Below are 14,826 nucleotides of genomic sequence, written 5' to 3' on the forward strand. Positions count from 1 at the left end.
GAAAGACTTCCCTGGGCTGAGGGACTGGCTGAGGATGGTGCTCACCAGGGTCTCATTGAAGTCGCTCCGGTCATCAGTTCCATCTACCTTGTAGGTGTCCGATTGGTTGAGGTAGTAATAGTAGTCAGGTGTCATGAGCCCCAGGTTCTGCCTTTGCTCTTGGGAGGCCCCTTCCAGGAGCTGGAGGGCGTGCAAAGCTCAAGTGTCTGGAGGTGACTCTGTACGGTCCTTGGTCACGGGCTCCCAGACACTGACCTTCCCCTGTCTCCCTCCCCCGCTCCTGGGATCCAGGTGGGGCTCCCTCTGTCCCAGCCACACAGCCCCTTCCCTGCACCTGGTAGTAGATATGGAAGTTCCTCTCATTCTCATTCTGCATGACCACGCGAGACTTCTCCAGCAAGAAGTTGGAGATCTTGCCCCCATCTGGCTCCCCACCTCGGCTGAACTGAATCTCGAAGTACTTGCCCTGAATCCCAGAAAATCATGTCAACCCCAGAAGTGCAAGCGAAGTGAGGTTTGGGGTCTTAGGAGCCTGGCCTCTCTTCCCCTCTTCCTCCTCTGACCTTAACTCACCTTTCTCTCCTCTCTGCCACTTCCTGACGACTTTTCCTTTGAGCCTCCTGCTTCCCTCACAGCTCAGGTTGTGTCCTGGGCCAGGAATGCCCCACTTTTACCACCCCTTCTGATCCTGCACCTCGTTCAGGGTACCCAGCCCTGTGCCTGTCACATTTTATCGGCCAGTTCCCATGTTCTTCCATCATAACCCAGAGGCTTCTGTGTCTTCTGTGGGACTCTATTAATTATTAATTATTTAATTATAATTAATTAATATTAATTAATTAATATTATTAATCTCAGTGGTCCTTTTGTGTTCCCCCTGAGCCCAAAGCAAAGGCCCCACAAGCCCCTTCTTTGGTCTCTGATACCATCTGGGCATCTGGATTCTGCCCTGGCTAGAGGTTGGAGAACAGAAAAATCTCCTATGCCTCCTTTCTTTTTTTCTTTTTCTTCTTTTTTATTTTGTGGTGGTACTGGGGTTTGAACTTGGGCCTTACTCTTGTTAGGCAGGTGCTGTAACACATGAGCCGTACCTCGAGTCCTTTTTTTTGTTGGGTATTTTCAAGATAGGGTCTCGAGAACTATTTTCCTGGGCTAGCCTTGAACCTCAATCCTCTTGATCTCTGCCTTCCCAATAGCTAGGATTATAGGCATAACCAGTGCCTGGCTTTGTCTCCTTTCTACCACTCTTATCCACCTCCATCCAATGACAATGCAAATTACATCTTCATTCTACACAATTAAACACCCATAACATATAACAACTACTTATTCTATTGTGCACTAAGATTATATAACTTTTATATATGCTTTGAAAATCATCCATGTTTTGTGTGTACTAGGAGTTTGAAAACAAAGATGATGTGATTTCATTTACTTGAAATTCTAAACAGGTGAAAATAATATATGGCAAAAAATAAATTAGAGGAGTGGTTGCTTCTAGGGTTGGCTGGGAATAGAGATCAATGGGAAAAGCACAAGAGGGAACTTTCTAGAGTGACAGTGATACTCTAAGTTGGTAGGGGTCTTGGGTTGCATTTGTCCACACTCAAAGAATGGTCCACATTGGATCTATGTATTTTGCTGTATGCAAATATTACTCCAGACAAAATGAATGCCAGGTGTGGTGGTGGACACCAGTAATTCCAACATTTGTAAGACTGAGGCAGGAGGATTGAGAGCTCAAGGCCAGCCTGGGCTATAGTAAGATCCTGTCTCAAAAAATAAGAAAAATTAAAGAAATAAGAGCTGCAAATTTTATATTGGATAATAATTAATGATCTGCATGCTGAAGTGTTGGGGGTATATGTGGTACATGTTTATTTTGCAGTGTATCAAAAATAATATGTCCCCCATACATATGTGTAATTATAATATGTCAATAAAAATAATGTGGATGAGCCTACTACTTAGGGGGCAGAGATCAGGAGTATTGAGGTGCCAGGCCAGGTCAGGCAAACAATCTGTGAGTCCCTCTCTTCAAAATATCCAACACAAAACAGGGCTGGTGGAGTGGCTCAAGTGGTAGAAAACACCTGCCTAACAAGCATGAGACCCTGAGTTCAAATCCCAGTGCTGCCAATAATAGTAATCAATAATAATAATGTGGATGAGTAGGTAGTGGAGATTCAGTGAAGGGAATAAAGGTTGAGGGTCTCTTATCAAAATACTTGGGGTCAGAAAGTTTGCATGTTTTGGGTGTTTTTGGAGTTTGGAATATTTGATACATATAATGACATATCTTGGGAATAGGACCCAAGTCTAAGCATGAAATTCCTTTATGATTCATACACACTTTTACACATGGCCTGAAGGTGCTCTATTTTTAGTATGGCTGCGTTTTGACTATGACTCAACGCATGAGGTCAGGGGTGGAATTTTCCACTTGTGGCATTGAGTTTGTATTTAAAAGGTTTTGAATTTTGGAGCATTTTGGATTTCAGAGTTTTTAGATTAGGGCTGTTCAGCCTGTATAGTGAAATGTTCATGGTGGAATCTAAGAAATGGGCACATGGATGTTTACTGGAGTACTTTTAACCTTTCTGTATGGTTGAAATTTTTCCTAATAAAATGGGACAAATATTTAGCATACTTATATGAAAACGTGTTACAGATAATGCTATAAAATATTTAGGTAACTAAAAATTTATTATTTTTCATTTGGTGATACTGGGGTTTGAACTCAGGATCTTGTGCTTGCTAGGCAGGTGCTCTACCACTTGAGCCACAACCTAAAAATCTTATTAGTGAATGGAATAGATATCCATATATTGGCATTATACTGAAGTTACTGAGGTCTATGTGATGGATATGAACATTAGAAATTACATATTTTTTTTCATCCAGGCCACACAGCTAAATAGGGAGAGAATTAGACTATAAACCCAGATCCTAAGAACTATTTGTTGAATGAAGGAATAAATTGCACCTGAAATGCTAAAAGGAACAGAGGTAGCATGACAGCAGTCAGGGGAGTGTTTAAAGATGTTACACAGAAGTGTCATGGCCTCACAGTTTCTGGGGGACCACATATAGGAAGTGAGTCTCCCATGCGGAAGTAGTTGTTTCCTCCTGAATTCCCACAGGGCTTTGGTCCTGGCTCTGTGTGTGTGTGTGTGTGTGTGTGTGTGTGTGTGTGTGTGTGTGTGTAGTTCCAAGCAAGGTTGTATTCACTCACAAAGCGGCTGGAATTGTTGTTGCGCACAGTCTTGGCGTTGCCAAAGGCCTCTAGCAGTGGATTTGACTGCAGGATGATGTCCTTGACGTGCTGGGGGCAGAGGCAGGTGGGAAGAGGCCAGTCTGGGTTAGTTGGAGAAGAGCTACTGGCAGCTGGGGGAGTCCCAGCCTATCCTGTTCTTGCCTTACCTGGACCTTCTCTCCCCCACCAGACACCTTAGAGATGTAGCCCATGATGTATTTGGCGGCCACTGTCTTCCCAGCTCCGCTCTCTCCACTGGGGGTGGATGGAGGAAGGAACAGTCAGTGGGGAGGAGTAGTGGAGAGGGAACTTTCTAATGTCTAACCATTCATTCATTCATGCATTGAGCACTTACTGTGTCCCAGATACTCTTCCCGGTACTAGGGATATAATAGTGAACAAGACAGATAAAAATCCAGGCCCACATAGAGCTGATATGTACTAGGAACCAATGGACAATAATGGAATGAATAAATAAGATACATTGTGTGTTAAGTGGTACAAGGAAAGTGGAACAGGGCGGTAGGGGCAGAGAGGGACAGCTTGGTTTGGATTGGGAGTTCCAGGCAAACCACTCTTGGGGGGATGGTGATATTTGAATGAGTATAGAGTTCACCCCTCTCCTGCAGTACCTGATAATGACACACTGGTTCTCGCAGTCGATGAGCATGTTCCGGTACATGTTGTCGGTGAGGGCGTAGATGTGCGGGGGATTCTCGTACTGGGCCTGGTGGGGGAGGGCAGGTCTCAGCACAGGGCTAGGGGCTGGGGGTCTTAGGGTTGGGACTGTTCCTCCCGCCTGACCCCAGCCTCACCGCGCCCTGGTAGAGGTCTATCTCGCGGTCAGTGAAGTAGGGCATCTGCTTGAAGGGGTTCACAGAGATAAGCACGGAGCCGATGTATGTCTGAGAGGCAGTTAAGGATCATACAGTGTTCCAGTTTGTCCCTCAAGAACCCCTGTCCCTTCATCCTGTTCCCATGGGAGGGAGAGATGGAGACACTCAGATGTATTTCAAGTCCCTTAGGAAAAAACAGGGCTGGGTCCAGAAAGGGGGGTATGGGATGTGCTGTGGTTGAGCTACCATAGGATGGGGGGAGCAGCGGCAGCCACAACTGTCCCCAACCACAACCCTGTTGTTACCTCATCTGTTCTCTGTCCTCCAACCTGGTGTCCTAACTGCCCACCTCTCCATTCATTCATCCTCCTGTCTATCTCTGGCTCAGGCATCCCTATGTCCTTATGCACTGTCACACCTCTGCCATCCTTTTCCCTTGTCATGTCATCCTCTCCCCTTGTCATGTCATCCTCTCCTCTATTGCTCTGTCATTTTCCTTTCCTTCCAGCCCTTCCCTGCCTGCGGCCCAGGGTACAAAGATGTAGTCATCCATGAAACGCTTGCGAAGGTTGGCCACGATGGCGTCCTCTGTGATCTGGGGCAGCAGCACCATGTCATCCACGCCACTCTGTTTCACGTTGTGGCTTTGCCAGTGGAAACGCTCCTTGCTGCCCTGGGGGTGGGGTGGCAGGATGGGAGTTAAGCCCTGCAGGGGGTACTGTGGGAGTGCCTGGCTCACCTCCGCCACCAGCTTCTGAGTCTGCCCCACCTCAGCCACCTCCATCTCTCCTTCCCCATCTTGAGGACACCAGGAGAGGAAGGCAAGGTCCCAGCCAGCCAGGCTCCCTGTCTAAACCAGAATGATGGCTCTGGTTCATTCTCAAGCCCTCTCTTATGGTCCCTCTGTCCATCCATCCCTCCACTTTGTATGCCCCTGCCATGGAGGAGACAGGGATTCCCAGCCCAGTGGGGCTCTGACAGGCTGTGGAAGGGAGGAAAGAGGACAGAAGCTTGATGGGGGAGTCCACTTGCCCTCATTCTCACTTCCTTCCCACTCCCTGTCCAGATCTAGGCTGCGTTATCCCTGACCTCTCTGTGGCATTTGACTCATTGCCTAGTCCCTTCACCTTGAGGACAGTCCTTTCTCCACTCTGTCTACTGGTCATGCATTCCAACCTGCCCTCTGAACCCTTCTGGGCCACCACATGGCTGTGACCCTGCCCTGTGTACCCTCTGTGACCCTGTTCTTCACCTTCCTGCCTACACTGTTACATTCTTCCCCATCTGGTACTTTAAAAAAATTAAACATTTATGTGTGTGTGTGTGTGTGTGTGTGTGTGTGTGTGTGTGTGTGTGTGTGTGTTGGGGATGAGACCCAGTGCCTTATGCATGCTGGGTGATCATTATTCCATGAAGCTATACCCCTACCCTGTAAAAAAATTTCATTTTGAGACAGGGTTTTGCTAAGTTATCCAGGCTGGTCTCAAATGTGCAACCCTGCTTTAGCCTCCCAAGTGCTGAGATTGCAGGTGTGCACTACCACTTCCTGCTTATTTCTTTCTTTATTTGTGGTGCTGGGGATGGAATCCAGGGCCTTGCACATGGTAGGCAAGTGCTGTACCACTGAGCTATATCTTCTGTCCCTCTGGATGTTTTTGCCCTGTCCTTCACTTGGCCACCTAAGCCAAGATCTAAAGGATGGATTGTCATTAATCAAGCAAGGAAGGGTGTCTGACAGAAGGATCAGCATGGACAAAGTTGTGGAGGATAGAGTGGGGAACTGGAAAAGTTCTACTTGAAGGACTAATACTTTCCAGCCCCCCTTAGGTGCTTATGAATTCTCTGTGGAATAGCCAGGCTTGTGGTGAATGCTTTTAATCCCATTGCTCAGGGGGCTGAGGCAGGAGGATCTCAAGTTCAAGGCCAGTCTGGGCTACATAGTGACAGTCTGTTTCAAGAAACAAACAAAAGGCTGGAGGAGCAGATCAAGTGGTAGAGTGCCTGCCTTTCAAGCCCTGAGTTCAAATCCTAGGACTGCAAAAAAAAATTCTTTGTGGAACAGGTTACTAGAGGGTGATGGGAAGCCACAGACAGGTCTTCAGCCATGCAGAGGTGGGATCAGATTTGCCATACGAAAATTCACAGTGACAACTCGAGTGGGAAGCCTCTTGAGGGGCTGAAGCCCTGACTCCCCCATCCTCCCTCTGCTGCTCTGTGTTGCTTGTGCTGTCACTTCTGTACCTTTGCCTGAGGCAGCTTTCCTCCTTGTGATTTGTCAAAAGCCATCTCAGCTCCAATGCAGACTCTTGTCCATGTAGCTGCAAAAGTCTGCTCTTTACTGTCAAATGCACTTAGGTTTGAACTCTCCACCCTTGCACATATACTCGTGTCTTCAGTCCTAGAGCCTCAGTTTCCCTCCTAGCCTACATCCCACTGAGAAAATGTGAGGACTGGTGACCCTACCACTTTGCCCCATCCCAGTCTGGCACGGCATAGGTACCTGGTGAATGTTAATTTTGTCAGATGCCACTTGGGCTGGGCAGGGGTGCCAGCTTCTTACCCCACCTTATTCCCCAAAGCAGTTGATCCTCACATTATCCCTGGAAGTGTGGCTGTTTTTCCCATTTTACTGATGGGACAAATGAAGCTCATAGAAGGTATCAAGTTGCTTGGCTAGGATTAGAAGCCAGATTTGCCCCATGCCAAAGGCTGGGCTCATTCAATGCCCATGGGAATTCCTCAGCAAACTCCTGTCCCCTCTGGCTGTCAGCATGTCTGGTATCTGACCGTGCCCCTTCCCCTTCTCAAGAACATTCCAAGGTTCCCTAATGTCCCCAGGAGAAAATCCCTTCCATGACTGGGCCTGGCCTCATCCCTCCTGCTTAATCCTCTAGGTCCAGCATACTTGATTCCTTTCCCTGAAATCTGCTGGGAAATTTGGATCCTCTTTGAAGATTCGACTTTGGTTGTTTTATTTTGTTGTGGTGCTGGGTATGGAACCTCGGGCTTTGCACATGCTAGGCAAGTTCTCCACTGCTACATCCCTAGCAAAGATTTGACTTTCTTTTCCAGCATCTTTTGCTCCTCTTGACCCTTGTGCATATGACAGAACCTATCACTTCCTGCCCTCAGGAGCTCCTGGTCTTGGGATGAGGACTTCCTGGAGGAGGGACATCTTGTCCGAGCCTGAGTTCACCAGACTAGGAAGCTCCATGTTGTTTATACTGTCCCTGTTTGCCACACTCCTTTCCAGCCAGGAAGTCCCAAACAGAAGCAGCATGTGTCTGAGGGGGTCAGTGTGTTTAAGGCACTGAATGAATTTGGTTGGGGTAAAGGGAGAGAGCATCCCAGGCTGACTGCACAGAGGAGTGGCCTTAAGGGACCCTGTGCCTGGGGCCTAAAGGAGGTTATGAAAACCTGAAGGAGGAAATGAGCTGTTGAAATTCAGGGCCTGGGAAGGTGCTGCAACTGGACCTCCCCAGAGTTCCTGAGGCGTCCCTCACCATAACCTCATCCACCTATTGGATATCACATCCATCAGCCTCATCTGTGAGCTCCTGAGGGCAGGGAGTTGGGCAATCAATGCTGGACCTGAAAAGGGTGCCAGGACTTATTCAAATGAATGAAAGAAGGAAGAAGGGAAGGATAAATGAATAGAGGTGAGATCAGCCGGAACCAGCTCCCATAAGGAGCTTCAAATGCCAAAGGATAGGAATTCAGGCTTCATGGTTCAGGTTGTGAACTTAGAACAGGGGTGTGGCTGATGATCCTGTAGTTTGAAAGCTCCTTTGAGACAGGAGAGCTTGGCAGAGATGGAGGGTGTACTGTTAAATCTTGATTGCCACCTCGAATGAATTGAGAGATCAGGAAAGCACACCACTTGGTATGTCTATGAGGGTGTTTCCAGACAATTAGACAATTAGATCACGAGGGCTCTGATTTAATCAGTGGTTTAATTCATTGTAGGATTCAGAGTTTGGATAGACTTTTGGGGAGTGGGGGAACTGTGGTAGGTGGGACCTGGTTGGAGGTCTGTGAAGGGTATATCTCACCCTGGCCCCTTACTACCTCTGTCTCTGCTTCCTGGCCACCATGAGGTGAGGGCCTCTGCCACACATTCCCACTGCCATGATGCTCTGCCTCACCTCAGGCCCAACGCAATGGGTCTAGCCAAACTTGGACTGAAATCTCTGAAAGCAAAGCAGGGGCTCTACCACTTGAGCCACACCTCCAGTCCATTTTGCTCTGGCTATTTTGGAGACTAAATATCTGCCTGGCTGGCCTCGAATTGCAGTCCTGATCTCAGCTTCCGAAATAGTTAGGGTTACAAGTGTGAGTCACCAGCACCCAGTTATGTATCAGGTATTTTATCACATTGATGAAAAAAGCTAACAGATGGGAGGTGGGAAAGCCAGAGAGGGGATGCTACCATCATTTGGAGAGGAAGAGAAGGGTGTGTGGGAGGAGGATTGAGCAAGGGAGATTAGAGTAGGGTTTGGGTTCAAGGTGAAGAATGAAGATGGTAGAGGGGCAGGTGATAAGGTCATTTAGGGATGCTTTGAGTCTGGGGGCTCTGTGGAACATCTGGGGGGTTGCTCAGGAGGCCAAATAGGCTGGGCTGTAACAACATAGTTGGAATCAAGGACCACTGCTTTTTTGTGATGCTGGCCATCCAACCCAGGGTCTTGCACATGCTAGATAAGCGCTCTATTAACTGAGCTACATCTCCAGCCCATGGACTATTTTTGATTGTCCTAGAGATGGTGATATGGCTGTCATTTAGTGGGTGGGACTCAGGAGAGGTAACAAATTTGCACACAATTAATAGTCCAATCTGAATGCAATTAATGAGCCTTCCCCTGGATGCTCACATAAGTGACAAATTTGCTTATGATCCCTGGAATCGAGAACCGAAGTGTTTTATATATCAAGAGAAAATCTACACCAGTTGAGTATCTCTAATCAAAATGCTTAGGACCAGAAGTGTTTTCGATTTTGTATTTTTTAAAAAATTTGGAATATATGCATATATGTAATGAGATTTTGGACTGGCTGAGTGGCTCAACTGGTAGAGCACCTGTCTAGCAAGTGTGAGGCCCTGAGTTTAAACCCAAATACTGCCTCCCCCCAATTAATGTAATGAGTTATCTTGGGGATGGAACCCAAGTCCCGACATATATGCCTAAACATAGTCTAGAGGTCATTTTATTTTTAGTGTGCCTGCGTTTTCACTGTGACCTGTCATATGAAGTCAGGTGTGGAATTTTCCACTTGTGGCATTGTGCTGACACTCAGAAAGATTTTGATGAGTGCTGGTGGCTTGCACCTGTAATCCTAACTCCTTGGGAGGCTGAGATCGAGAGGATTGTAGTTTGAGGCCAGCCCAGGCAAATAGTTGGAGACCCCATCTCCAAAATAACCAGAGCAAAATGGGACTGGCAGAGTTGCTCAAGTGATAGAGCACCTGCTTTCCAAACACAAAGTCCTGATTTCAAACCTTAGTCACCCCCCCTCCAAAAAAAAGTTTCAGATTTTGAGCTAGGAGTGGTGGTATAAATGTATAATCCTAGTACTCAGGAGGTTGAGGCAGGTAGATTGTGAGTTCGAGGCTAGTCTGGGCTATATACTAAAATTTAAAAAAAAGAAAGAAAGAACCTAAAAGAAAAGAGAGTCTGACTTTTTTTAAATTTTGAGATTATTTTTTAAGACAGAGTCTTGTTATGTAGCCCAGGTTCACACTCAAACTCAGGATCTTCCTGTCTCAGACTCCCCAATGCTGGAATTACAGGTGTGCACCATCATGCTCAAGTTATTTATTTGGCAGTACGGGGATTTGAATTCAGGACCTCACGCTTGCTAGGCAGGTACTCTATCACTTGAGCAACTCTGCCAGTTTTGTGTGTGTGTGTTGGGCATTTTTGAAATGCAAACTATCTGCCCAGGGCTGGCTTCAAGTAATGATCCTCCTGATTTCTGCCCCAGAATAGCTAGGATTATAGGTGTGAGCCAGTGGCACCTGGCTTTTTTTTTTGAGACAGAATCTGGCCATGTAGACTAGACTGGCCTCAAACTTGTGATCCTCTTGCCTCTGATTCCCAAGTGCTGGTATTTCAGAAGTGCACTACCATGCCTGGCCCTATTATTTTATTACATATGAATTTCTCTTCCATATTACACACAATTGCATTAGTTCTTTTTGAAACTACTGGAGTCAGTGTGTTCCATGGTCTGTATGTGGCATGTCAGGAATTGAAGGGGCCTGATAAGGTGTCTGTTATATGAAAGGAGTGCTGGAGCTGGAACTCACTGGTAGAACACTTGCCCCAGCATACATGGGGCTTTGGGTTCCATCCCCAGCATGACAAAAAAAAAAAGAGGGGGGAGGAGTTGGGTATAAGAATAGGGCCTGGCGGGGGTAAGGACAAGCTTGTGGGGAGCAGCGGGGTACAGCAGTTGAAGGTGGCACCCACCACAAGCAGGAGCTGCCAAAGAGGTGGGAGGTGACCTGGACAAGCAGAGGCCCAGGTGGGATGAGGGTGGGTTAGGATGAGTGGGGAGCTGCAGAGAACCAATCTGAACTACTCAAGACTGACAAACACTCAGAGAGGGACCTCAGGGAGGGCATCAGCAACCTCAGAGTCAGAAGTCAGAGTGGGAGGTGAGGAGGTGTAGACAGGCAGTGAAGATGGCCGTCAGACAATCTGGTTGAGAAGAGGAAGGACAGAGGCTGGGGTGAGAGGTGGGGACAAGGGATCGTGTGTTTCCTGTTTTCAAGAGGGGGAGGCCAGAGCATATTGGTGAGCAGGGACATGAAAATTGGGGCAGAGTGGTGTCATTTGTTGCCTCTGTGTGGCAGGAAAGGGGGAATTTGCCATTCCTCTGAGCTGATGGCTGGGTGGGGGAAAATCTGGGGGGATGGACTACACAGGGGGTGTGGGGGTAGAGGTGGAGGTAGAGAATGGGAAGTAGATTCTCTCTCTGAAGAGCTGGAGGACAGGTCTTTATGGTGACAGTAGTAAACAACAACACCCTGGTGGCATTTGTGCAGTACCAAGTTGTGGTCTAAGTTTTTTGTTTTTGTTTTTGGCCTCACACTTGCTAGGCCCTTGCTTCACCAGCCCTTTTTTTGTGATGGGTTTTCTCAAAGGGTCTTGTGAACTATTTGCCTAGGCTGGCTTCGAACTGTGATCTTCCTGATCTCTGCCTTCTGAGTAGCTAGGATTATAGGTGTGAGCCACCAGTGCCCAGCTAAGTTTTTTTTTTTTTTGATGGTGATGCTGGGACTGGAACCCAGCGCCTCATACACACTAAGCATACATTCTACTACTAAGCTACACCCTAAGCCCTGACCTAAGCTTTTTAAGTAAGTTACTTCACTTTATTCTCAACATACAGTGAGGTCAGTATTATTCTTAGGTCTATTTTGCAGAAGAGAAAACGATGGCCCTGAGAGTTTAGGGGTCACCCAGCAGGAACATGCCATGTTTGTCCCAGACAACACAGGAAGTTGTCTGTCTCCAGACCAGTTTGGGTAGGAGGTGGCTGGAGTTGGTGCTTCAGGTGAGATAAGGATGATTGGGGTGGCGACAAGCATGGTCCTGTCCATGGTTTCCCCTTTTCGGCTGGCCCTGTCTTCATGCTTCAGGGCCGCTCAGGTTGAGCTGAGACCCCAAGGCCACTTCCCCTCACTGGGGTTGGAGGCCCAGAGGCTAGCTGTATCTGGCTTCATGCTGGCCCTCTGGCACTTTTGTTCTTCAAAATTTGGTTCCTCTTCCTGTCTCTCCCCTCTTCCCTCACCCAACTGAGTGGCTTCTGTTTTTGACAGTCCTGACAGTTGCTCCCTCTCAATCCTGCCTCTGGTACCCTGGCACTGCCAGATACTCCAGGCTCCAGCATGTCATAAAAATCACAGGCTGTTTGCATGGAAGGGAGAGAACATTTTACAGTGTGTTTAGGATGGCCATGAATTTTGGTGCAGTTTGAATTGTGGCCTAGTTTGACAGCTGACCACCTGTGTGACTCCTGGGAGGCCACTTCAGTTCTCCAAGCCTCAGTTTCCCCAACTGTCAAATGGGTTTCATTATGACCTCCTCCCTGGGGTTGCATCATTGAGTGAATGGAGATAAAAAAGTAGTGAGGGAAGTGGCAGCTGATGCGTGAAGTGTTTAGTGGAATGAATTCATGTTTGGAAGAAAGCCTGGGATATTGAAGCAGATCAGTACATCAAAGGGATGAATAAAGGAGTGAGTGAGTACCCTGGGGTAAGGCTTCCCCATCCTCATGAGTATCCCCCAAGTCTTTATGGGTCAAGTTGAAACTGTTTGTTCCTAAGTTCCTCCCTTGGGGGGTGGAGGTGCAATGAAGAGGTTGTGGTCTCAGTTGACCACAAGCCAAATATGACTCAACTCTTGCTGGGGCTCTTGTGAAAGACAGTCAGGGGCTGGAGTGGCTGGGGTGGGAAGGGGGCGGTAGCTTCTTCCTTCAGCTCTTTGGAGAGGTCTCCCTAACCTGAGGCAGAAGGTGTATAAGGTGTGTGTGGGGGGGGAGGTGGGGGACAGGGGCGGGCAGGGACAGCCTTCCTGGTGTCAAAGAAGGGAGGGGCTGTTTGTGGTCAAGGTGGTGGCTCTTATGGGGCCGAGGTGAGGAAGTCCTGTAGTGAGCACATTTCCTGATCTCTTTCTGTGCACGGAGGTAGGTGGGGGCCAGGCTTATGTGGATGAAGGCCTGTTCTTGGGGGGGGGGTCTCAAAGTGGTGCTCCAAGTAGATGAAGTGAATTCCCAAAGGGAGACCATCTTGCAGGATGCTAGGTGAGGTGGGGCTCTCGGCCAGAGCTTGGAGATCCTAGGATTCTAGCTCTTTTGCTGTGGAGGGCTCAGTCCAAAAGAGGCTGGAGGGAATGGAAAGCCCATGGCACGTGGAATCAGCACATCTCCGAGGGTGCTCTCTCATGCCTAGGAGGAGGGGGAAGCTGTGGACAAGCTGGCTGGTCATAGTGTGGCCTCTGGAGTGAGTGAGTTGAAATCACTCACTTCTGGGTTGTTCAGCAGCTTGCCTAATCTCCTCTGCCTCAGTTTTCTCATTTAGAAAATAGAAACGCTGAGGGTGGCAGACCTCAAGGGGTTGCTGCACAAGTTCAACGAGACAATGGTGGTCTCATGGAATGCTAGGATTTCCCCACCTTCCCTATGGGCAGCGGCCTTGAACTTGGCCGGCCTCATGGGCCCAAGACCAGGAGGAAGGGCTGGACAAGTGAGCTTTTGCAATCCACCCCAAAAGTTCCAGGCTTACTGTTCCTGGGTGGTGATGAGCAAGAACCTCAGACTGGAGGTAGCAACAAAACAGCCACTTCCTTCCTTGCTGGGGTCCTGAGAACTGTGGTTGGTGCGAGATGTGAAGCCGCTGCTACTGGCTGCTACTGTGGCCGCTGGTAGAACCGGCTGTGGCTCCCTGGCCCCACCCTGGTCCCCAGGGGTGCCCTTGGAGGGGGGAGCTTGGTCCTGCCCTCCCCCAGCTCAGTGGGGCTCTGTGAGGACACCCAGCACCCTCCACATGTGTAGACAACATTCTGACCTCCGAAAGCTTCCAGCATCTCAGTCTCCTTGGGCAGAAGGGGAGAGGGAGCAGTTGGTCAGTTGTCTTTTGACCCAGCTGAGGCCAGTATCCTACAGGACCCTTGGCTTTCTGAGCTGGCCCCTCAGTCTAGTTGCTGGAGGCTGCACAGGGTCAGTCACACCTCCTCAACTTCCATGCAGAGGCCAGAGCTGGGGTACCCTAACCTTAGTCTCTTGCCCACTGGGGGAGAGCCTTTGGGATGAAGCCCTGGGGCTCCAAGGCCAACACCTGCCTGTTCTGGACTCAAAGTTGTCCTCTCCTCTCCCCCATCAGCTGCAGGTCTCAACAATTCTCCCTTCTGAATTCCTCCTTTTCTGTCCATCTCCTTGGCAACTGGCCCTGGCTCAAGCAGCCATAACACTGGTCTCCCTGCTTTGTGTCTGAACCTTAAAAAATAATCATATTACTCTACCATCACCACCATTGCTAACCAGTTGCTGCTGCCTCCTTCCCCACCCCTTACACCCCACGAACTCAAACAAAAACTTTGAATAACTCCAATGCCATTTCTGCCAGTCAACATTAAATAGAAGTAACAACCAAGTTCATCATGGACCTTCCCTATAATCACCCAGCGCTGTCACCATCGCCACCCACCCCTGTGACTAACTAGTCACCATCAACAATGACAGGCCACGTTTGGTGGCTCACCATTCTACTTGGGGAGGTGGAGATTGGGAGGATTGGTTTGAGGCCAGCCTGGATTTGGCGGGGAGTTAGTGAGATCCCATCTTAATCAATAAACTGGGCTTAGTGGTGCACGCCTTTGATCTCAAAGCCTACAGTTGCAGGAGGCATAAATATGCAGGAGATATAAATGGGAGGATTTGGTCCAAATGGCCTGGGCATAAACACAAGACTCTATTAAGAAAATAACTACAAAGGGCTGGTAGAGCCCCTGCCTAGTAAGCATAAGGCTCTGAGATCAAACTCCAGAACCTCCAACAAACGAGAAACAACAAAAACATAAAACAATAACAATTACCATCAAGAATAACAACCACCTTGGTATGGTGGTTTGCTCCTAGAATCCCAACACTGAGGCAGTAGGATCACAAGTTTGAGGCCAGCCTGGGCTACATAGTGAGACCCTGTCTCAAACCAGAAACAATAACCACCAT

General features: G+C 48.4%; 1 protein-coding gene across 1 annotated transcript in view; it reads right to left on the bottom strand.

Moving 5' to 3' along the window:
* Positions 1-14,826, bottom strand: part of Myo1f (myosin IF) — a 45,458-nt gene that overhangs the window by 27,517 nt on the left and 3,115 nt on the right. Inside the window, exons 2-8 of the mRNA XM_020160385.2 lie at positions 4,628-4,765; positions 4,072-4,161; positions 3,889-3,983; positions 3,424-3,511; positions 3,236-3,325; positions 335-466; positions 46-180 (exon numbers count right to left, since the gene is read on the bottom strand). Of these exons, the coding sequence (XP_020015974.2) occupies positions 46-180; positions 335-466; positions 3,236-3,325; positions 3,424-3,511; positions 3,889-3,983; positions 4,072-4,161; positions 4,628-4,765 (768 nt within the window). The remainder of the gene's footprint in view (positions 1-45; positions 181-334; positions 467-3,235; positions 3,326-3,423; positions 3,512-3,888; positions 3,984-4,071; positions 4,162-4,627; positions 4,766-14,826) is intronic.

Source organism: Castor canadensis, chromosome 14, assembly GCF_047511655.1.
Source record: "Castor canadensis chromosome 14, mCasCan1.hap1v2, whole genome shotgun sequence".
NCBI lineage: Eukaryota > Metazoa > Chordata > Mammalia > Rodentia > Castoridae > Castor > Castor canadensis.